The following is a 25,297-nucleotide window of genomic DNA, read 5'->3' as shown; positions in this document are numbered from 1 at the left end:
ATCCAAATTGGAAAAAAAGAAGTAAAACTGTCACTGTTTGCCGATGACATGATACTATACATAGAAAACCCTAAAGATGCCATCATAAAACTACTAGAACTAATCAGTGAATTTGGTAAGGTTGCAGGATACAAAATTAATGCACAGAAATCTCTTGCATTCCTATGCACCAACAACAAAAGATGAGAAAGAGAAATTAAGGAAACAATGCCATTTACCATCACAACAAAAAGAATAAAATACCTAGGAATAAACCTACCTAAGGAGGCAAAAGACTTCTACTCAGAAAGCTATTAAAACACTGATGAAAGAAATCAAAGATAACATAAACAGATGGAGAGATATACCATGCTTCTGGATTGGAAGAATCAGTATTTTGAAAATGACTATAGTACCCAAAGCAGTCTATAGATTCAGTGCAATCCCTATCAAATTACCAATGGCATTTTTCACAGAATTAGAACAAAAAATTTTACATTTCGTGTGTTAATACAAACGACCCCGAATAGCCAAAGCAAACGTTGAGAAAGAAAAAAGGAGCTGTAGGAATCAGGCTCACTGACTTCAGGCTATACTACAAAGCTATGGTAATCAAGACAGTATGGTACCGGCACAAAACCAGAAATATAGATTAATGGAACAGGATAGATAGCCCAGAGATAAACCCACACACATATGGTCACCTTATCTTTGACAGAGGAGGCAAGAATATACAATGGAGAAAAGACAGCCTCTTCAGTAAGTGGTGCTGGGAAAAATGGACAGCTGCATGTAAAAGAATGAAGTTAGAACACACTAAATAAGCTCAAATTGGATTAAAGACCTAAATTTAAGGCCAGACACTGTAAAACTCTTAGAGGAAAATATAGGCAGAATACTGTATGACATGAATCACAGCAAGATCCTTTTTGACCCACCTCCTAGAGTAATGGAAATAAAAACAAAAATAAACAAATGGGACCTAATGAAACTTAAAAGCTTCTGCACAGCAAAGGAAACCATAAACAAGACTCAAAGACAACCCTCAGAATGGGAAAAAAATATTTGCAAATGAAGCAACTGACAAAGGATTAATCTCTAAAATATAGAAGCTGCTCATGCAGCTCAATATCACAAAAACAAACAACACAATCAAAAGATGGGCAAAAGACCTAAGTAGACATTTCTCCATAGAAGACATACAAATGGCCAACAAATACATGAAAAGATGCTTAACATCACTTATCACTAGAGAAATGCAAATCAAAACCACAATGAGGTATCACCTCACACCAGTCAGAATGGCCATCATCATAAAATGTAGAAACATAAATGCTGGAGAGGGTGTGGAGAAAAGGGAACCCTCCTGCCCTGTTGGTGGGAAAGTAATTTGATACAGCCACTATGGAGAACAGTATGGAGGTTCCTTAAAATACTAAACATAGAGCTACTCTATGACTCAGCAGTCCCACTACTGGGCATATACCCTGAGAAAACCAAAATTCAAAAAGAGTCGTGTACCACAATGTTCATTGCAGCACTATTTACAATAGCCAGGACGTGGAAGCAACCTAAATGTCCATCAATGGATGGATAAAGAAGATGTGGCACATACAAAAAATGGAATATTACTCAGCCATAAAAAGAATGAAATTGAGTTATTTGTCATGAGGTGGATGGACCTCAAGTCTGTCTTACAAAGTGAAGTAAGTCAGAAAGAGAAAAACAAATACCGTATGCTAACACATATGTATGGAATTTTAAAAAGCGGTACTGATGAACCTCGTAGCAGGTCAGGAATAAAGATGCAGACGTAGAGAATGGACTTCAGGGCACGGCAGGGGTTGGTGGGGGAAGCTGGGATGAGCTGAGAGAGTAGCACTGACATATATATGCTACCTGATGTAAAATGGATGGCTAGTGGGAAGCTGCTGCATAGCACAAGGAGATCTACTCGATGCCTTGTGATGACTTAGAGGGGTGGGATAGTGAGGGTGGGAGGGAGGTTCAAGAGAGAGGAGATATGGGGATATATGTATACGTATAGCTGATTCACTTTGTTGTACAACAGAAACTAACACAACATTGTAAAGCATTTATACTCCAATAAAGATGTGAAAAAATAAATACACAAATAAGATAGAAAGGGAAAAAACTAAAGAGAAAACTGTAAGAGTTAACATTGAGAGGTAAACCAATCAAATAAAAAGTGTGGAGTTTGGATTGTGGCTCAAGAAGCCAACTATTAAGAAAAATTCATTAGACCGTAAGAAAAACTTGTGCTCTAGATATTTGATAGCAAGAAATAACTGCTAATTTTTTTAGGTGTGAATAATGGTATTTTAATATGGTTTAAAAAATGAAAGATTCTACTCTGTGAGGGTATGAATGAACAAAACGTGTCTTTAGATTGTCATAATACAAATTTACCACAGCATAAAACAATTTGAAAAAATGACTTAAAATGATAAACAGGGCTTCCCTGGTGGCGCAGTGGTTGAGAATCTACCTGCGGATGCAGGGGACATGGGTTTGTGTCCCGGTCCGGGAAGATCCCACATGCCACGGAGCGGCTGGGCCCGTGAGTCATGGCTGCTGGGCCCGTGAGTCCTGGCTGCTGAGCCTGCGCGCGTGTCTGGAGCCTGTCCTCCGCAATGGGAGAGGCCATAACAGTGAGAGGCCTGCATACCACAAAAAAAAAAAAAAAAAAAAAAAGGATAAACAAATGCAATTTGTAAATCTCATTCTGATCCTAACTGGAACAAATTAACTAAAAAAAATATATATTTTAAAAATAGCAACAGAAATTTCAGCATATTAGGGAACTACTGTTAAGTCTTTCTGGTGTGATAATGGTATTGTAATGTTTTATTTTTGTTTTTATAAGACTCGTTATGTTTAAGAATTTTAAAATAAAGTATTTACAACTAAAATGGTGTATCTGGGATATGCTTCAAAACAATTCGAGAGGGGAGAGGTGCTGTAGATGAAGCAAAACTGGCCATGAGTTTCTATCTATTAAAGCTGACTGATGAGTACATTTACACTATTGTACTATTCTAACTAACTGCTTATTTGTATATGTTTGAAGTTTTCAATAATAAAAAGGTTTTTAAAGCCAAAAAAAGTAATATTTATTTTAAACCAAGGATGTTTATTACTTAAGAACTAATGTTGAATCTTTTTGTAAAGCTTTTAAAATCTTAATAAACTCTCACCTCCCTCATTTTATTTTAAATATAGAATTAAAAATATGCTTTTGTTGGCCTCATCCTAGGTGTGGATTAATAATCCTAGTTTACCACTTTATTTACCCTACTACTACTGAGTACCTACCACAGGCTAATCATTCTTGGAGATGACATGGATATTAAGATGAATAAGGCAATAATCTCTGTCCTTAGTTTCAGTCAAGGAGGGTAAATAGACACTCTACTAAGAATATTTAATTATGATAGAATAAATGTTCAAATAGCAGTATAGGTAAAGTACTATGGGATTATCAGTGATCAAGTGATTAATTTTGTCTAGATGATAGGAAAGCTTCATTCACGGAAGCATGTTAGTTGACCTGGGCCTTGAGGAATACATTATTTAACAGGTGGTAAAAGTACAGAAGAAACATTCTACACAGGGGAAGAAGCACGACCAAAGGTGTAGAAGTGTAAAACTTATGGCATGTTCCAAGGATGGTTTTTTACTCAGTGAGGGTAGAACATAGAATATATGATGGTGAATGAAGGGAAGTGGGAATGGGGGTGAAATCAGCAGCTGGATACCCTGAAGCATGGCATTTACATGTCCTCAGAGACTCTTATCACCAAAATGATACTATTGTCTGGGTTACCTAACAGTATAGTTTTGGGGGTGGGGTGCTAAACTGAAATAGGAAAAGTGGGATTATGACAGCTCTGTGTCTGTTTCCCAGATTCTTTTTATCTGTTTGGGTCATGATGGGAGATGAGAAGGAAAAGGACATACAAAAAAGTGGATCAAATAAGATTGAAATGACACTACAAAATTTAATAAACAAAACCTGAATTTAAATTTTCAGAAACGTTCCTTTAATTACTATGTTAAATTTAGGAAAGATCTTTCCTGTAGCAAAAGAATAAACCTATAATTTCTATGTAGTTTTGTTTTTCTTTTGAAGTATAGTGCCATCCAGTTATAATGTGAATGTTGAACTGAAATTGGCTGTTTTTTTTTTTTTTTTTTTTTTAAGGTGGTGAAAACGGTTGGTTTGCGTGAAGTCTGGTTTTTTGGGCTGCAGTATGTGGACAGCAAGGGCTATTCTACGTGGCTTAAACTAAATAAAAAGGTAAAACATGTATGATAACATCCAGCTAATAATTAAGGTTCTTTGAAGTTATCATGGTCATGAATTTGTGCCAGAAAAGCTCAGAGTCTGACTGATTTCAAGCTTCCTTTTACAGTTCTCTCTGAATCATTAGAGGTATCATGTCTTTTAATTTAGTAAGGTACCATCAACTTATCATCTTCAAAAGAAGAAATGTTCATTTTTGCTATTTGAAAACTCAGAAGTAAAAAATATTATGAGGTGTTACTTAGTACTTTGACCTTAATTTAAACATCTTCAGGATAAGCTTCTCAAGAGAAATTTCAATTTGTTTATTAGTTAGGATCTGTGAACTACCGGTCACATTCATGAGCATACTTTTTCACACATACATTTTTTACGGGTTTAGAATCTTAATAGATTTAGAATCTTACTTATGTTTTACATCCTACTTTGTTCCAAAGAGAAGTTTATGTGACTGTGGTCAGTTATTGTGAACTTAATATTTTTGACAGTAATTGAAATTACTGTTTCAGGTGACACAGCAAGATGTTAAAAAAGAGAATCCTTTGCAGTTCAAATTTAGAGCTAAATTCTTTCCTGAAGATGTTTCTGAGGAATTAATTCAAGAAATAACCCAGAGACTTTTCTTCTTGCAAGTTAAAGAAGCTATCTTAAATGATGAGATATATTGTCCACCAGAAACTGCAGTTCTTTTGGCTTCCTATGCTGTCCAAGCCAAGTATGGAGATTTTAATAAAGAGATTCATAAGCCAGGCTACCTGGCTAATGATAGACTCCTACCCCAGCGGTAAGTGAAACGTGCTTTTATGTTATAGTCTCTGAAAAATCATATTTTAGAAGTTTGTAAATGGTTGTGTTTTTTGTTGTTGTTGTTTGTTTGTTTTAGATTTTTTTTTTTTTTTTTTGCGGTACGCGGGCATCTCACTGTTGTGGCCTCTCCCGTTGAGGAGCACAGGCTCCGGACGCGCAGGCTCAGCGGCCATGGCTCACAGGCCTAGCCGCTCCGCAGCATGTGGGATCTTCCCGGACCGGGGCACGAACTCGTGTCCCCTGCATCGGCAGGCGGACTCTCAAACACTGCGCCACCAGGGAAGCCCTGTTTTAGATTTTTAAGTTGCCAGCTGAATCAGAGAGTATAGTTTTAAAAGTTATGACCCAGAAGCTACATAGATTTATATACTCTGTAATTACTTAAAGTTTCTGCCTCTTCTCATTCCCACAAGATAAGCAATAAATGGAGGCAGTGATAATTTGGGCTTGAGGAAGACATGACTATTGTTGCTCATTAGTAAAACTTCTCACACAGGTAGATAGTTGCTTAATAAATGCTTTTGAAAATAATAAGTGCCAGGCTATATTTCCTCCATAGAATTAAAATTAAGTTTCTAACTTAACTTCAAAAGGCTTTTTAAACTCGGTTTTCAGACTCCTAGTCTAGGGCTCTGTTCTCATCTGCAGCATACTGCTGTCTCTACTGAACTCGGGTCTGCTCACCAGACCAGGCAGGAAAGCCGGTCTACTGACACCTGGTTGTGGTAAAGGAAAGTGTAGCATTTATTGCAGGGTACCAAGCAAGGGAGTGGGAGACAAGCCTCAGATCCACTGCCACTTGGTCTTTGAGTTAGGGGCTTTTTAAAGGGGAAGAACAAAGAGGCTGGAATTAATCATTGTCTTGTGACAGTTTGGGAGTCAGAAGTCTGTGGTTTAAGATTCTCTGGCCAGTGGTCTGTGGCTTGAGGGTCTGTTAGCTTATCTTGCCCTGGAGAAACAACCTGAGTTTGTACATTAATGATGATATCTATAATAGCAACTTTAGTACATTAACAGTGTTAGTGACAGTAGGACAGTAGCAACTTTAGTCATCTGACTTGGTTGATTAGTGTTCAGTTAGCACAGGATTGAGATTAGAGGGGACAAGAAAGGGAATAAAGTTTTGGATAGAGAGATTAATTAAAAACTCAGTAAGAGAACTTGGTTTAGGGTGACTCAGTTTCAATATAACAGTTATTTTAAAGTAGCATGGCATAGGAAAACATCATTAGCAGAAGAAGACCTAAATTTTGAATGCTGATTCTACCCTTTGCTAATTATGTGGCCTTAGTAAACTCTCTAAACCTCAGTGTTTGAATCTGCAAACTGGGGATAACAGTTGTGCTCTGTCAACCTTACTGTATGATTACAGTTCATGAATGTATGCTTTACAGTTTTAGTTGTGAATACAAGTGTTAGTTGGTAGTGTTATTTATAAAATCTAGAAAGTACATCAAATGTTACTTTTAAGTATCTCAGTTCTTAATTATAGTAGCATACATGACCCTGATATTAGAATGTACATGGGGATTTTTCTTTAGAATCCAGAGAAGTTATTACAATTCTTAGCTCAGATTCCTGAATTTTAAAATTTCTGTTTAAAGGCAAAACTGTATATTAACCTAAAATTTTAGTTCTCTGTCACTTCCTCATAGTATTTAAGACCTTAGGTGTAATTTCTTTTTCATAGGTACTAAATATAAAGAAAGACAAAACTACTTTGTCTACTTTTTATTAATTTCCTTTGGTTGTAAGCATTAACAATTATTTTTGGCTAATAAGTTATATTCTGTTGTTATATGCTTTATAGGTACCCTTAAGTACAGTAGCTTTAATAATTGATTATTAAATGTTATGCTGTTGTGCTCTTTAATATTGCAACAATAATAGTTATCTTAGAAGGTAAAATAATGCATGTTGTTCACTGAAAGAATCAGGAATATGAGATACTTGTTAGTCTCTGTTTGTTTTTGGTGATTGTTTCAGCCCAAAATTCCCTGTCTCAGATTTTTTAAGCACTAAATTGAGTAACTGATTACTGGTACAGTAGAATTTCATTTCAGTTAAAAGTTTTTATTTTAATTGAGTTATAATTTATATATAGTAAAATGCTAGCCGATTAGCTTTTAAATCAGAACATAAGGTAACTGTTATATATAATCAAAATTACCCTTAAAATTCTTAATAGTTCATAAAATAGTCATGTTTTATCTCAACAAGTATAACATAGATAGCTGTTCTTTCAGTGTTAGATCAGATTGCTGTTCGGGTGAGTACCAGATGAAGTAATTGGCTTACATTTAATAGTCATGTGATTAAGAAAATTTTTTTTTGATACTGGAATCACGTAAACACAATTAATTTAACTTCTTTTACATGCATATGTGCTGTAACCCATTCTATTTAGAAGAAGGAAGATAGCACATGCTGTTGAAGTTTTGGTCTTTAACTTTGAAGGTCCAGTCAGGTGTCCTTCAAGTTGCTAGTCTAAGGAGGACTAATTCAAACTATCTAAGTTTAAAAGAGACTCATAAAGTCAGAATACTAAATTGTTGGTTTAGAATGGAGAAGATACCTTCAGTCGTTGATTTATTCCATGTATAATATATAACAAATTTTTATCACTAAATATCTGGGGGAAATTAGTAATCAGCTTATTTGGTGAATCTAAATCAAACACAATAATTTGATGATTTTGTTGGATGTTTATAATTCTTGTATTGAAAAACCCAGATAAGCAATCTGTTCTCCCACAGTAGAGTTTAGCAGTCTGCTGATAGGAATAATCAGCTCCACCAGATAGCATCCCTCTCTTTTAAAAAGAGCTAGATATACATAAGTTTTTGTGTACCAGGTTTCTGACTTGGGCATTTGGGTGGTTTGTAATACCTTTTCAAGGTAAGAGGAGAAGGAACACATTTCAGTGGAGGAAGATTTCAGTTTTGAACCTATTGAGTTTGAAATATCTCTAGTATAAGAGCAGTTTCAGTAGATTCTTGGGGGTTGAAGCCAGATTGTGGTGGACTGGGGGTGGTGATGTGAGGTATGGAAATGAAGGATTGTGAATATGAACAGTTCATGAAAGAAATTTGGCTGTGACAAAGAAAAATACTAAGAGGAGGGAAGCATGAGTTTATAGACATGTTCTTTAAAAGATGGAAAATAATTAATTCCTTTATTCACTCTACAGATTTTTGCCTCTTTTGTTCTGGCACTGGGCATAAGTGGTGAGCAACATGGATGTGATCTTTGCCCTCTTAACACAAATAAGTATATAGGCATACCTCCTTTTTTCGCACTTTGCTTTATTGTGCGCTTTAGGTATTGTGTTTTTTATAAATTGAAGGTTCATGGCAGCCCTGCATCAAGCAAGTCTTTTAGCACTATTTTTTCCAGCAGCTTTAGCTCACTTCATGTCTCTGTGTCACATTTGGTAGCTCTTGCAATATTTCAAACCCTCCACTAGCAAAACGATTATGACTCCCTGAAGCCTCAGATGGTGGTTAGCATTTTTTAGCAATAAAGTCTTTTTAAATTAAGGTATGTACATTGTCTCTATGGATGTAATGCTGTTGCACACTTAATAGACTACAGTGTAGTATAACCATAACCTCTATATGTACTGGGAAACCAAAAATTTGTGTGACTTGCTTTCTTGTGGTGGTCTGGAAATGAACTGAAAATATCTCTGCGGTATGCCTGTATCTGGTAATATATGTAGGCAGGGGACAATAAATGATGGAATGAAGATCCTGAGAAAATAGAGGGATAAGTCTTTTAAAGTCCCAAATAGATAGATTTAAAGCCAGGTGGGACAGATTAGCCATACTGTGAAGAAGATCTCCTCCTTTTTCCTGGACAGAAGGGGAAAAAAAGTGGGAATTTTTTCCTTTTTTTTTTTTTTTAGTTTTTATGTCTTTTTTTAAAATTTAATTTTTATTTTATATTGGGATATAGTTGATTTACAATGTTGTGTTAGTTTCAGGTATACTGCAAAGTGGTTCAGTTATATATATATATATATATATATATATATATATATATATATATATATATTCATTCTTTTTCAGATTCTTTTCCAAAGTGGGAATTTTTGGATATCTGCAAACCAGTCATGCAGATTAATAATAAAAGCACATTATACAAAATGCAAACGAATGAGATTTGAAATTCAGAATATAAAAAGCTAGAACATAAATCTTAGTGACATTTAATTTAATTAATCCATACCTTCAGATTTAGTTAACATTGTAATATCTGCAGTTGGCTGCACTGATTATGCCCTCAAGCCTTGCCTCTTGGTGAGCACAGAGGCCAGATGGCAAGAGAGAGTAAGTATAAAGACAAGAAAAATGTGGAAACTTAAATGCTGTAAAGAAGAAGACAAAAAATCTCTTCAAAAGCAAGAGCTTAAAAGAGGATACATAGAGAAAGTGGTTTGTAGTAAAAACATCATGGTCTGTCTGAGGCCCCATTAAGGAATTCACTCTAAATAGTGAGTAACTTGTCCAAGGGAAGATTATATCCCAAGATTCCTTTATGTTGCTAAGAAATCCATGAGTTTACCTTAAAATTTTTACATAGTAAAAAAATATTTTAATACCACAGCTTTTGCTATCAGTAAAATAGGATCTGAGTATTCATCAATAAAGGTGGATAATTATCATCATAATTTCCAAGGAGAATAGAAATACATAGCAGGATAGTGAACACAGCAGGTAAATTATATGCATGCTGAATTTGCTCATTTGGTGTTAAAATATTAGTCGTTGAAAATGAGAATGTTTGTGTTTGCTTACATATCCAGAAGAAACACTGGAAGGATGCAAAAGAAACTAATAAATTATTTGAAGTGTTGGGAGGGGTGGTGAAAAAATGCCTTTTCACTTGTATACTTCTTTTTGTTTGTTTGTTTGTTTTTTGCGGTATGCGGGCCTCTCACTGTTGTGGCCTCTCCCGTTGCGGAGCACAGGCTCCGGACACGCAGGCTCAGCAGCCATGGCTCACGGGCCCAGCTGCTCCGTGGCATGTGGGATCTTCCCGGACCAGGGCACGAACCCGTATCCCCTGCATCGGCAGGCAGACTCTCAACCACTGCGCCACCAGGGAAGCCCCACTTGTATACTTCTTATATAAAAATATTACCGATAGAAAATAACAAAATTAAATTTAGCAGCAAAGAAAGTAAATACATAGAGTCATAGAAGAATTACGACCCAAGAATTCTGATTTTCAGTCTGTTCTTGTCTAATTTTTTTTTATTAATCATGAGGAAATCATTTTCCCTTTTTTTTGCCCAATATTTTATTCATTTCAAACATTTGAATTCCCATAAACTAGCCATATAACTATTTTAAAAACATATATTATGTAAAATAGTTTCAGGATCATAGAATCTTTTTATTTTGAGATAGTTGTAGATTCATACACAGTGTTAAAAAATGATAGTGAGGTCTGGGTCCTGCATATCCTCCTTCTCCCAGCCTTCCGTAATGGTAACATCTTACATGACTTTAGTACAATATCACAACCAGGATTTTTTTTTTTTTTTTTTTGGTACGCGGGCCTCTCACTGTTGTGGTCTCTCCCGTTGCGGAGCACAGGCTCCGGACTCGCAGGCACAGCGGCCATGGCTCACGGGCCCAGCCGCTCTGCGGCATGTGGGATCTTCCCGGACTGGGGCACGAACCCGTGTTGCCTGCATTGGCAGGCGGATTCTCAACCACTGCGCCACCAGAGAAGCCCCACAACCAGGATGTTGACATTGATGCAATCCACTGACCCCATTCAGGTTTCATCAGTGTTACTGTAGTCATTTGTGTGTATGTATATATTTGTTAATTCTGTGCAGTTTTATCATGTGTATAGCTTTGTGTGACCACCACAGTTAAGGTGCTGAATGATTCTAGACTTTTGAAAAGAATATTTGAATCTTAGAGGCATTTTTATAGATTTCTTTTTCTTTGCAGTGTTTTGGAACAACACAAGCTGACAAAAGAACAGTGGGAAGAAAGAATACAGAACTGGCATGAAGAACATAGAGGAATGCTAAGGTATTTGGGTGGTTATTTTCTTAGTATTTTTTCTCAAATTAAAGTTTTTTTTTTTCATAACACTTATTATTACATCAGATTATCCCCAACAGATTATTTGACTTATATAAATAAATATAAAGCACTAAATTTTAATCCAGAGTGTTTTTGTAATTTGTTTGGTATTACTTTTACTTATATATATTAAAATTAGCTTTATTTCAACAGGGAAGATTCTATGATGGAATACCTGAAGATTGCACAGGATCTAGAAATGTATGGAGTCAACTATTTTGAAATAAAAAATAAAAAGGGAACTGAATTGTGGCTAGGCGTTGATGCTTTGGGTCTGAATATTTATGAACATGATGACAAGTAAGTAAATTAGTTGCATAGTGAACTAGTCATTATTCACTGGTCTATATGGCTTTGCTCTTATGTTTGTAAAGTTCTTTATGGGCTAAATTACTCTTAACTGCTTTATTCCCCCCCAAATTAAAAGATTCGTTAGTGCCACATAGGCTCTCAGATAACATATATCTGTTTTCTCAACATCTTGCAGTTTCAGAGTTCTCAAGTGTATTTTTTAAATAGAATGATTGACTTTTGAAGTGTGCTTCTTGATGTCTTGTGAGTTATGTCTAGTAAATTAATTAAAATTTGTTCTCATGTAAAGAGTGATTCCTTAAATGTTATACCTGGCATGTAGGTTGAAATTGAAATTAACATGTATACATCAGGAGCAGTGAGACAATGAATTAATAGGTATATAATTTACTGTATTTTGTAACACTTGTTGAACATTTATCTTATAGGAATTGTTTTGAATATTTTTAGACATCAATGAAGTAGAATATTCCTCCTGTATCATGCATAGTGAACGGTGTAATTTTACTTTGAAATTGACCAGGAATATGTATGTCAGGCTCGTAGAGCACTTTTCAGTAATGATAGCTACAGTTGCTTTATTCCTTTCTTTAATTTACCATATCACATAAGCATCCAAGTCTGTGCCAGTAATGCCTTCTCCTAAGACATTTCTTTTTATTCTGGGTTGGCTCCAGAATTTTATTTTCATTATTTACAAATATCTAATAAAATATACATTCCTAAGCAAATAGAATAACTCTAAAAGAGAGGATTTTACTAATTTTACTCTGATATATTTTTTCATATATTACAAAGCAAGTTAAAATGCTATGTCATTCAGAAGAGGAAATTTTGAAATTTTTGAATGAAAAGCAAAAATGACTTCGAGTAATTTTTGTGGATGAAATCTTTTTCTTCCTTTGGAAAAATTTTGAATGAGTTTCTGTAAGAATACCTATTATAGTTATGACTACAGATAAAGATGGGGAATGTGAAAGAGGGGTTAGCTCAAGATGGGAGGGATTGGGATTGGGGATTATGGACAAAGGGGACTTTGGACTTAACTGGAATGGTTCAGTTTCTTTTTATAATGCGAATGCATTCATCTTAATGATGCTTTCATTTTTTAAGGTTAACACCTAAAATTGGTTTTCCCTGGAGTGAAATCAGAAATATTTCATTTAATGACAAAAAATTTGTTATAAAGCCGATTGACAAAAAGGCACCTGTAAGTAAAATTCTTTCATTTTATGTATTAACTCTGAATTTCTGCCACTTTGCTATGATAGCTCTTGAAGAATGGCATTGTTCATTTATTGAATTGCTTCTGATGAATATTCTCCTTTCATAGTTTAACTTTCCCAATGATGAAATAGCATTAAGAATATAAGGTTTTAATCTTTTTACAACATGTAAATTACTAGAGTTTTATTTTAACTGAGATTTAACTATAAGGTAGGTAATATTTATTAGGAGGTAGTTGAAAATAATCAGCATTCCTATTTTAAAAAAACATGTTGGTGGCTAGAATTAGTAGAGGTTGCCCTACTCTAAATTTTTATAGAGCTTTGCATTGTGAACTTTGTATTTTCATAACTTGAAGCCTTGAACTTAAGAAATCTTTATATTTAAGTGGATTTTTTGATTCCTCTAGTGTCAAGTATACTCCAGTATTTTAACTCAGTTATTGGAAAGACAAAGATATGGAGAACATTTCTAGGTTAAAAAGCTTAACAGCCTTGAACAAAGGTCCAGTTTTGAGATTAATGGCAAAAGGCAAAACAAACAAAAAATCCTCTTCTGAGGTGAAGGAACTGATGCTCATAGTTTCTTTGGAGAAGAAAAAAGAATAAATGACATTTAATGCACTGAGAGGGTAAGAACATTAGCTTCTCCATGAAACTGGTAGGGAATGAAAAGGTGAGGAACCATTTATGTGAAAGTATGGCATATACATGAGGAGTGAAGAAATTTTATGATTTCTAAACAATATGGAATATGACATTAGAAGTCATAGCACAGGTTGAAATTTAGTACAGATTATTGTGAGAGTGACTTTCCTTCATGAAGATTTTAAATTTGGGCTCCTTTATGTTTAGGATTTTGTTTTTTATGCACCTCGTCTGAGAATCAATAAGCGGATTTTGGCCTTATGCATGGGAAACCATGAACTATACATGCGAAGAAGGAAGCCTGATACTATTGAGGTACAACAGATGAAGGCTCAGGCTAGGGAGGAGAAACATCAGAAACAGTTGGAAAGGTATGGAATTTATAGCCTTTCATTTTTAATTGATAGGAATAGGTTATCTAAAATTTAAGAATCTTCATCAGTTTCTTTAATATACTCTAAATTTACATTTCTACATTAGATTCATTGTTATTAAAATTGAATGACAGAGACTTCCATGGTGGTCCAGTGGTTGGGACTCCCTGCTCCCAGTGCAGGGGGCCAGGGTTCGATCCCTGGCTGGGGAACTAAATCCCGCATACTTCAAGTAAATATCCTATTTGCTGCAACTACCACCCAGCACAGCCAAATAAATAAATATTTTTTAAAAAATTGAATGGCAGCATGTATTATCACTATCCTCTTTTAAAATGAGTATGTATAATTTTCAAGTTAGAAATCTTTGACAAATGTTTCTGAGAAAATGGCTTTTCATGACTCCATAGATGTGCTTTTCTTTTATTGTGCTAGCTTTTTACTGACAGACTTTGGTATGGATGTAGTAGTTTGAAATTTTCAAGTTTGTTTTGCTTGTGATTTGTGTGTCTTAATTTTTCAGGGTAAGAATGTGCTGAGTATTTGCTTTGAAACAGTGTCAGTGACACTGTAGAACTGAAGTGAACAGTCACTATACAGAGCTGAATAACAATAGCACTCCCTACCAATGACACTGATATTTTTAACCATGGTTCACTTAGACTTTTGAAAAAGGTGTTAAATATATTAAATTGGGATTTTTGAAATGTAAAAATACTGAATAAAATCCTTGTTGGCCCTGTAACCACATTACTGGGTCCAGCAATATAATTCCTAAATCTGATTCTATATTAATTTAGACTTTATGCTTTATTGGAAAAAATTTAGAGACCAAATTAAAGCTAAGCTCTATTGAGGAAATCTTTGTAGAGTAACACAATAATTTAAGAATAGAGTAGGTCCTAAAGAAAATAAAATTGATGACCCCAAACCATATATATAAAAACATATGTCATGTTGGCAATAACATGATTTGAATCCAGCAATTAAATTGACCCTCTGCCAGATATAATTTTGCTACCTATAGTTTTAGTGTTTGTATTAGATATATATTTTTCTTAAATGTTCTGTGTATTTCAGATATTTTAGTAATTCACATTGCTCCCCTCAATTTGTCTGCTTTAGAGAAGTTTACTGCTCCACAAAACATTTTTTATACAGGCATGAAACTTTCCAGTAATTCCTGACCCCACCATTAAAGATGCTAAGTTGGAATGTTACTTTGGGCTCATCATTTTTCACTGCTCTCATGTAGCTTAGAATCACATTGTAGTTCTAGTCTTACCTGCTTTTTAAAATAGTTCTGTATTGGGCTTTACTTTCTCTTCTTATCCAGCATAGCCTTTCCCTTTCTCTCTCAAAGACTAAACTTTTTCTTTCTCTCGTTCTCTCCCCCCCCCCTTTCTTCCTTCCTTCCCTTCCCATCCCTCTAAGGTCTCCTATCTGAGTTAAATGAGAAATTATATCTCATACTCATCAAGCCGTAATATGTCCTAACAAATCTGCTTGTCTATGATGTTGATGTATTATTTACATTCTTAACGTAAATATATTTGTTTATTTGTCTTTTGTTTCTGACACACAGAGAGGAGTGTAGTATCATTAATAAACACCGATGGTGCTATATTTTAGTGACTCTATGGCCTAGATGAAAGTGGAAGATTTTAAGTTTCTTTCTTTTTTTTTAAACAGTAACAACCCCATGGTTCCTTTCTTGGATTCCATGAAAGGTTCCAGCATTTAATTAGCAAGCATTTATTGACTGCTTTGTACACAGTAGGAATTCAGTAATTGTTTAATTCATTTGAATGCCTAGAGGATGTTTTTTATTAGTCCAGCCACATAGGGATTGTCAGTCTTTCAGAAATGGCATTCCAAGTCTTCATTTATTCCCTGCTTTACAGGTCAGAGAGAAATGACAGCTGTGTATGTGGAAACAATTTTGGTCAAGCCCAATGACAAAGTAGCCAGCAGACATACTTGGGGGAATGCTCAGAGGTATGCTGCCTGTGCTGCTGGAATATCTTGGGCAAGAACAGTGGCTGGGAAGGGGCAGCAAGAGGCCTCTTTCCCTACAGTATGTTGGCATATGTGGCCATATTCTCTCCCCATAACTCTGATAACTTTTTTTTCTTATAGTGAAAGTGATCTTATTTTCCATGGGTTATTGGTCCCTGTAGTCTGTGTTCTTAAGTTATTTGCATCCAAATTGAATTGAATTTACAGGTTAGAGTCAGATACCTACATGTCAATTGTAGGTTAGCTATGGGATATTCTGTGTCATGGCTGGCTGCCTCTATCACTAGGACTCAGCTGGTGTCATGCAAAGAATACAGGCTTTGGAATTAAATAAATCTGGGTTTGAATTATCTTCCGACACTTGTTGAAAAAGTAACTTCTGACCCACTGTTCTCTTGCCCTTACTATGAAAATAATAGTCCTACTTTCAGGCGTTTTTGTGAGAAATACTAGTGTCAGTATAGAAACATTTAGCAAAGTACCTGATGTTTTTAATAAATAGTAGCAGTAAATACTTCTTAATATTATTAATACGTAGTCTGAATAGAAGTTAGTTTGAGAAGTTAGTCTGAATATGTTAGTTTTAATCTTCACTTTAAGAAAAATGTAATTGAGGCCATCTGATATTCTTTAAAAAGTAGTATATTTTAAAATATTTTTTGTATATTAGTACAGAGAATTGATAGTTTATTAATATGTTGTTTATTTCTTAAAATAGAACAGCTTGGTCAAATGAGTGTTTCCAAATCCAAACTCTAAGTAAAAATATTTACATCTGTGGTTTAGAGTAATCACAAGAGGCTTGCTTCATGGGGCAAGTGGGACTTCATTTTGAGAGTTAGAGACAGGGGTAAGATATTTTCAGAAGATGAAGCCAACCTAAGCAAATGTGTAAAGATAAGGATATGCACGGCATGCCTAGTGGCCTGTGAATGGACCAGTTTGGTCCTCCAACAAGGTTTAGGGGAGAAGCAAGCTTTTTAAATTTCATAAGGGAGACAAGGCAGGCCTGCAAAAACTAGGTATCACTAAGAAATGTGGAGAGCCAAAGGCACTTGTGTTAATTGAATGGGATGTTAGTTGGTGATGGCTGTAGTGAAGCGAGAATTCTTATTAAGATATGAGACACAAGCCTCATAAGAGCACAGCAGAGTAAACTTTGCAAAATGCTTTAAATATTATAGTCAAGTTAAATATCGGCTATACATTTATTCCCTTTTTCAGTACAAAGACTAAATTTTCCCCCCAACTTGCTTGTTACCTTCTGTCTTATTTCCTGCTTCCTTATCTCCTTTACCTCCATCCTTGAGGATGAACAAATGAAACATCAATAGGGAAAGCTAAATAACACCAGTGCCTATCTCCAGAAGGGGCCATCTGTGTGCCAGAGCTGGACCTGAAAGGTTCTGAGTTCATGGAATATTATTACAGCCTTTGGTCTTGAGATCTGTTTTGTGGTGTAAGTCCTCATAAAGTGTCTCAGGGCCTCAGGGAGGGAGGGAGGAAGGTAACTAACTGTCTTGGAGAACTGTGGCAATGCTGGATTTGATTGAGCAGAGGCTGGGGAATGTTGGGGGTAGGCTATTCAACATCTTAGAGTAGCAGACAGCCTGGCTGTCTGCCAGGAAAAAAGTAGCTCTTGGCTATACTAGCAATTCCTTGAAAAGTACTGTGCTCTTGCTTTCACAGACAAGCCTGCCTTTTCAGCTTTCTAAAGAATACAGAAAGGTCAGCAGCCTCTGCGGAGGCCACCATGCCGTTGCTTTGCTCAAGGAAGTTGGGAAACTCAAACATTTCCTTAAACCTCAAGCATCCCTGTCTTCTAGAGGGGTGGGGGCTCCCAAATTCTTACATCTCTTTACCTGTGTATACTCTTACAGGTTGAATAGGATAGGAAGAAAGAGGTGAATGTGCTGCAGAGTGACTCCAAGTCTTGGTGGCAGAGGGGTGCTTAGTTACTGACTCTTGGCTGTTGAGAAAATACCTTGTAGGGAATTCTAGAACAGAGGTGGAGCTCCCTTTGCATGAATGAACTCCAAGCCCTAGATTATTAAATGCTGTAAGGATTCATTAAAACCAGCTGGGGAAGTATGGTCACCCTTACACTTAAGGGCCTATCTCTTGCTGACTTGCCACAACTGTACCTGTTTATCCCAAAGCTGTGGGTTGATTTTCTTTTCATGTTGGAGGCATATAGGTACTAGGAGCTGTAGGAATTTTTAAGTTTAGGTTTATTGAGTAAGGAATTGATAATAAAACTTTGCTGTTAAGCTTATCAGAGACTGCAGGTTGAGAAACTACATGGTTTGGGCCTGAAATTCAGAATTGACATCAAACGGCAGCAATGTCTTTTAGAAATATTTAGGTATATTCAGATAAGTGTCAGATGAAATTGTAATCGATTTTTTTTTTTAACGAGAGAAAATTATTCCCCTTGAAGTAGACAGTATTATCTGATAATTAACATAGGGTCTCTTATTCATCATTATACTTCTGGCCCTCAACATAGAGTCCGACCCACAGTAGGCCCTTGGTAGATGTTTGATGAATGAATTTGGCTATATTTAGATATGTACTATCATTCTAAGGGATTTGTCAAAGGAGATTAAACTGGTTTGTCATCTTGTATCTAAGCATAAGTTGGTACTACCTTAGAAATTAAACTTCTATTAATTAATTGTTAATGGTTGAAAATTGTTGCCCTCCCAGATTATTTTGCTGTTTAAAGTGAAACAGCCTTGTTTACTCCCTTCAAGCCTTTGTTACTTCCCTCAGTGGAGGGCTCCTGCTAATCTGAAGAAGGCATGTCCTTGGGTATAGCAGCTGTGCAGTTAACTCCTTTTATGCTGACATATAATTTACTGTCAAGAGTTCATTTTAAACAGTCATTGACTAAATTTTTTGCAACCTCACAATTGTGTATGTAACAGTATAGTCCTATATTTTTAACTATATGAGTTTTGAACAAATCTGAGTATAATGAGGACTCTTAAAATATTTATTCTGTAGTTTCTTCTTAGTTGATTCACAGCCAGTACTTAGGCTTCATATGAATATTTGCATATATTAATTTGTGAAAGCACAATTGTAATTCCTTTTAAGGGCGCAATTAGAGAATGAAAAGAAGAAAAGAGAAATAGCAGAAAAGGAAAAGGAAAGAATAGAACGTGAAAAGGAAGAGCTATTGGAACGTCTGAGGCAAATTGAAGAACAGACAATGAAAGCCCAGAAAGGTAAAAGTTTCTTTTTGACACTGGATTCAAAATTGTTGCTCTGTCATCAGCTAATAGTATTTCTTACTACTGTTAAATCTTATTTGTCTTATCTAGAATAATTACAGTTAATTGCCAATTTAATGCTTGGTGGAATTACATCATAAACACGTTTAAGGCACATTCAACTATACAAGGCTCATATATTCTTTGTCTTTCATTTACTTAAGCACTCCAATATTTTTATGTGTACCCTTATTATATATTACGAATGACTATATGTAGTAATTTATTGCTATCACTATTCAGGATTCCATAAACAAAAACACATTTTCAGTACTTTCTGGTATTTAAACAAAAGCATTTTATGGATATGTAAGAACTTTAAGGCATCTAGGTAATTAAAGGCATTTTAAGCTATTCTAACTATTTAAGCTCTTCTGGAACTGTCTCTAAATTTAATTTCGGTATATTAAAAAAATGCACAACACATAGTAGAAGTGTTTTGTTTGTTTGTTTTTGGTAACATGTTTGGAAGAACCTACAACCTAGGCAGTAGGTAACCAAAATGCTGCAGTGTATATATAGAAAGGATACATTGGATTTAGAGAGTGTGGTTTATATAAAGTAACTCTAGAATATACTAATTTCAAACAAGAAATAGTGGGGAGAACAAAAGATAAAAGATATTGAGCAAAATAAGATTATGCTCCTTGCTAAGCAGTAGGATCTAGGGGATAACATGAAAATCTACATTATTTATAAAATTAAATTAATACCTGCTTTCCTGACAACTAGTAGGACCAGCCATTCACTTCTGTTGGAAATAGCTAATGGTCTTATTTAAGGTTTATTTTCATTCCTTACATCAGCCTACCGTGGTGGGGAGATGCTGTTGAGCAGTGGGTAGAATAACTTGCAGATGGGCAGCTAGAGGAAGAAGTCCCGAAGACTGTTATAAATCCACAAACTGATCATTCCAATGCAAGATGATTGGAAATAATATTTCTAAGAGAAGAAATAGAAAAAAACAACCACTGGATTTTATTCTGACTCATTAGAAGCCTCATTTCTCAGAGCTAGAAAAGACCTAGAAAGTATTTAGTTTAAAGCCCAGAGGTAGTAAAGAGACTTATTGGCAGACCATAACACAAGGGTAGAACTTGTTTCCTGAATTCCAACTTGATGCTGTTTCTACCACTCTAGGTGCTTTTTCATCAGTTGAAGCAGACATTTGTGATGCGCCTACTTTGTGCTGTGTTTTCGAAAGACAGATACATAACATGCATGGGAGTGAAGCCTGTGTGGTTGACAGAAATGAGATGTATACATTAAAAATATTAATAAAGTGAGGTAACATGTACTAAGCACCATGTGAAGAGTATGAGCAATACTCTTAGAGGAAGAATACTGTAAAAAAAAAAACGAATATACTAAAGTGTGTTTTTTAAAAAAGGAAAGTTTAGGGTTTTCCTGGTGGCGCAGTGGTTAAGAATCCGCCTGCCAATGCAGGGGACATGGGTTCGAGCCCTGGTCCGGGAAGATCCCACATGCCGCGGAGCAACTAAGCCCGTGCACCACAACTACTGAGCCCGTGCTCTAGAGCCCGTGAGCCACAACTACTGAGCCTGTGTGCCGCAACTACCGAAGCCCGCGCCCCTAGAGCCTGTTCTCTGCAACAAGAGAAGCCACCGCAATGAGAAGCCTGCGCACTGCAACGAAGAGTAGCCCCCGCTCAACACAGCTAGAGAAAGCCTGTGCGTAGCAACGAAGACCCAAAGCGGCCAAAAATAAATAAATAAAATAAATATTTTTAAAAAAGGAAAGTTTAAAGAAATGTATGATAATGCTCTGATTTTAAAGAGAAGATTGAAGGATAGCACTTTTTCATTTACGTAATACATTTTCTTAGAGATATCTATTTACTAAATCTTTCAATCTTATTTATTTAGGATATATAATAAAAATATTAATGATTTACATACAGAAAAGTACTCAAGTAAAGAAGCACCAAAGAATATAAGGAGGATAAAACATAAGAAAGACTATAGAGCATGCCTGTTTCAAGACAGTTTCAAATCAGTCATCCTAAGGTGAAGGACATCCAGTTTGTTTTTTTGTTTGTTTTTCTAATAATAAAGGATCTTTTTTTTTTTTTTTGCGGTAGGCGGACCTCTCACTGTTGTGGCCTCTCCCGTTGCGGAGCACAGGCTCCAGACGCGCAGGCTCAGCGGCCATGGCTCACGGGCCCAGCCGCTCCGCAGCATGTGGGGTCTTCCCAGACCGGGGCACGAACCCGTGTCCCCTGCATCAGCAGGCGGATTCTCAACCACTGCGCCACCAGGGAAGCCTGTTTTTCTAATAATAAAGCTTTTCCAGGCTGTCCTAAACTCTGCATGGTTGTCTTGCAATTTATGCTAAATTCTCATTCAAATGCAGTAACTGGTCATATCTAAATCATGATATTTAGTAGACCTATAAGTTTTTGTTTGAAAAGAAACTTCCATACTTCATTATTGTCATTTTCTTGAAAAAAAATTTTATTGAAGTCATTATTTGAAATGACATAAATCATTAAATAGAACCATTCTGACATTTTGTATTGCCATAATTCATCATTGTTAAATTATTTAGCATCCTTTATCATTCTTTTAACCATCTTTAAGATATATTGGTGACTGTATTCGACATACAATATAGCCACACTTGCATTTAGTCACTGTTGCAACAAATATCAAAGTGGATTTCCACCTTCACAAAGACAAACCACAGGAAAGAGTTGGGGGTATAGTGATTTCATTCATTCTGGATACTTGTTAAGCACATAGTACTTAATAAGTACACCCAGTACTGTTCTAGGCATTGTTCTAGGAATTGGGGATATAGTATTGAACAGGTAAGTTTCCTACTCTCATGTAGCTTACAGTTTATTGAGGAAAGACAGAGTAATAAAATTAACAGATAATAAAAATCATTTTATGTAGTTCTAAGTACTGTGAAGGAGATAAATAGGATAATGTGATAAAAGTAGTAATAGTAAGTAGGAGAGGGTTTAGGTATGCATTGTTTACAAATAGGAGCCAAGCTTTAATTCTGTCATTAACTTATGACCATAAGCAAGTCATTTTAGCCTCTAGATTTCCTTATGTTCCTAATTTCTAAAATGGAGGTAAATAATCCCTAATTTAGCTTTTTGAGATTTTTTGATATATAAAGTGATATTAAAGTTTTTTTTGTTGAAATTTTTTCATAGGTATAATAATGTGCATACCTCTTAGGTGTAAGGCTCAATGAATTTTTACAAAGTGAATTTATTTTTGTAACTACCCAGAACAGGATAGAGAACATTACCTGCCCTCAGGGAACCCCACCTTGTGTCCCTTTGCAGTCATTTTTTCACCCCAGATGTGACATATCATTCTGATTTATATCATCATGAGGTTTAGTCTTACCTTTTTTTCTAATAGCTCTGTTTAGATATAATTTACATACCACACAGCCATTTGAAGTGTATAATTTAATAGCTTTTAGTATGTTTGCATAGTTGTGCAGCCGCCATCACAATTTTAGAACAATTTCATCACCGCAGAAAGAAGTCCTATACCTGTTAGCAGTCGCTCCCATTTATTCCCAATTCTCCCTCCCTCAGCCTTAGACAGCTACTAATTTACTTTTTATCTCTATAGACTTGCCTTCTGGACATTTCATGCAAATGCAGTCATGCAAAGTGTGATCTGTTGTGACTTGCGCTGAGCATAATGTTTTCAGGGTCCATCACGTTTTAGCGTGTATCAAGGACTTTATATGTATAATGCCACATTTTACTTTTTCATCAGTTGTTTCCACTGTTCGGCTGTTGTGAATATGCTGCTATGAACATTTGTGTACAAGTTATTATGTATCTGTACATTTTCATTTCTTTTGGGTATAAGCCTGGGAGTGGAATTGCTGGGTCATATGTTTAACTTTTTGAGGACATGTGCATCTGATTTCTAAAACAATTATATATCATTTAACATTCCTACCAGCAAGGCATGTTTTCTCCACATCCTCACCAACACTTGTTAATATTTATCTTTTGGATTATAGTCATGATAATGGGTGCGAAGTGGTATCTCATTGTGGTTTTGATTTGCATTTTCCTAATGGCTGGTGATGTTGAATATCTATCTTTCCATATCCTTATTGGCCATTTATATATCTTCTTTGGAAAAATGTATTTTCAAATTTTCTGCCCATTTTTCAATCATGTTTTTTTTTGTTACTGAGGTATAAGTTTTTTAAAATATTTGTGTGTAAATCCCTTATCATATATCAGATATATGATATGCAAATATTTTCCCCTGTTCCATGGGTAATCTTTTCACTTTGTTGATGGTGTTAAATTTGGTTTTAAATTTGGATGAAGTCCAATTTATTTATTTATTTATTTAGGCTTTTATTGCTTGTGCTTTCAGTGTAATGCCTTAGAATCATCTTGCCTATGTTTGAACTACATAGAAATGAATTCATGTGTACTTACTTTTGGCTTCTTTTTGCTCAAACTTTTGTAGGTAGCTGTAGTTTGTTTTTTCACATTGTTGTGTAATATTCTATTGCATGTATTTACCACAGTTTATGCATTCTACTGGTGATGGACATTTGTGATATTTCCAGTTTGGGGCTGCTGCTATGAGCATTCTTGAACATAGCACTTGGTGTACATACCTACTGGTTTGTGGGATGTACACATCTAGGAGTAGAATTTCGGGATCACAGCTGTATAGAGCTATAGTAGATACTGCCACCAGTTTCCCAAAGTGGTTGTATCAAATTTCATTCCTACCACTGCTCTACATCTTCATCATTACATTCACTACTCATTATTATCAGGGTTTCTTTTTTGTTTTGTTTGTTTAGCCATTCTGGTGAATACAACGAGTACAGTGCATTTTCTTGATTACTGATGATTTTGAGCACCGTAGCAAATGATTATAGCTGTCTGTGAAGTGCCTTTTCACTTGTTTTGCCCATTCGAAAAAAAAATTGGATTTTCTTCTTTTTCTTATTGATCTGTAGGAGTTCTTTAAATGTATTGTAAAAGCATCTCTCCGTGGTTTACCTTTTTACTCTCTTAATCGTGTCATTTAATGAAAAGACAGTCTTAACTTTAAGCTCCATTTATCACTCTTTTTCCTTATGGTTGTGAATGTATTATTGTTTACTATCTCCTAGAAACTTTGTTTTACCTTTCACATTTAGGTCCACAGTCCATATGTAAGTGATTTTTATAAGAGTCAAGGTTTGTTTTTTCCTGTGCATATTTCTAACTGACCCAGACCTATTTATTGCAAAGACTTTGTACCATACATAGCATCACCTTTGTCACAAATCCAGAAGTCTATATGTATGGATGTTTCCAGACTCTGTTCTGTTCCACTTATCTATTTGTCTATCCTATTGCTGATGCCACAGTGTTCAGTTACTAGTTGTACCTAAAAAGATTTTTAACTGATGTGTCATAAATAAGTCATAGGTATATAATAAAGTGGTAGGAAGCAGGTTTCAAAGACAAGGCAACTCTTGGGCTCCCATGTTACTTAACTTCATCTTTTATCTTTAATCTTTCATGGTATTAGTTGTTAATTGTTACACATTATATACTTTCATAAATTATAATCCTGAAATTGAGAAAAGGAAAATAATTACTTGAAAAAGTTAATACAGTGAGCCATTTAGTTTATAACAGGACAAACTAAGTCTCCAGAAGAGTTTAATATCTGCCAAGACTGAACTTCTCCATTTAAGTCAATGGACTGAATATTCTGTGTACTTCACAGAATAAACCCTCTCCTCCCATGGTATTGCTAGGTGATGCACCTCCTAGATCATTCCTGGGTTGGTAGTTTTCTCTTTGTTTGCTGTATTAACTATACTTTTCCTTTCCTCCCATCTGCTGTAGCTTCCTGTTCTACTTATTCACAATCCTTTTCTTAATAGAGAGCTCCTGGAGAGGAAGTTCTGGAGATGGAAGATCAGCTGTTGAAATGTCTTTGCTGCAAACTTCTGTGGGTTGAGGATGTGATAACAGTTTTTCAATGTGATGACAAGCTCTGTAACTCTGATTTATCTTCTAAGTTGGCATTAATAATATAGCTTTTCTGTTGGGTTTCCCACTGCTGCCCAAGTCTGTTCTTTTCAGATTTTCTTCCTTTAATCTTTCATTCCCAGCCACAGGAGGAGCTTCACATGCTCTTCACATTTGCAGTATTGCTGTTTATTTGGTGGTTATAAATGGTTTATTTTT

General features: G+C 35.5%; 1 protein-coding gene across 2 annotated transcripts in view; it reads left to right on the top strand.

Annotated features, from left to right (window-relative positions):
* The window catches only part of RDX (radixin), a 97,523-nt gene that overhangs the window by 29,965 nt on the left and 42,261 nt on the right, over positions 1 to 25,297 (top strand). For both annotated transcript variants that reach the window (XM_059069489.2, XM_059069488.2), the window contains exons 4-10: positions 4,205 to 4,300; positions 4,816 to 5,090; positions 11,083 to 11,166; positions 11,374 to 11,520; positions 12,646 to 12,742; positions 13,614 to 13,777; positions 18,902 to 19,032. In XM_059069489.2, coding sequence (XP_058925472.1) covers positions 4,205 to 4,300; positions 4,816 to 5,090; positions 11,083 to 11,166; positions 11,374 to 11,520; positions 12,646 to 12,742; positions 13,614 to 13,777; positions 18,902 to 19,032 — 994 coding nt within the window. The remainder of the gene's footprint in view (positions 1 to 4,204; positions 4,301 to 4,815; positions 5,091 to 11,082; positions 11,167 to 11,373; positions 11,521 to 12,645; positions 12,743 to 13,613; positions 13,778 to 18,901; positions 19,033 to 25,297) is intronic.

This window comes from Kogia breviceps, chromosome 7 (genome assembly GCF_026419965.1).
Source record: "Kogia breviceps isolate mKogBre1 chromosome 7, mKogBre1 haplotype 1, whole genome shotgun sequence".
NCBI lineage: Eukaryota > Metazoa > Chordata > Mammalia > Artiodactyla > Physeteridae > Kogia > Kogia breviceps.
This window is presented reverse-complemented; position numbering and strand designations above follow the sequence as displayed.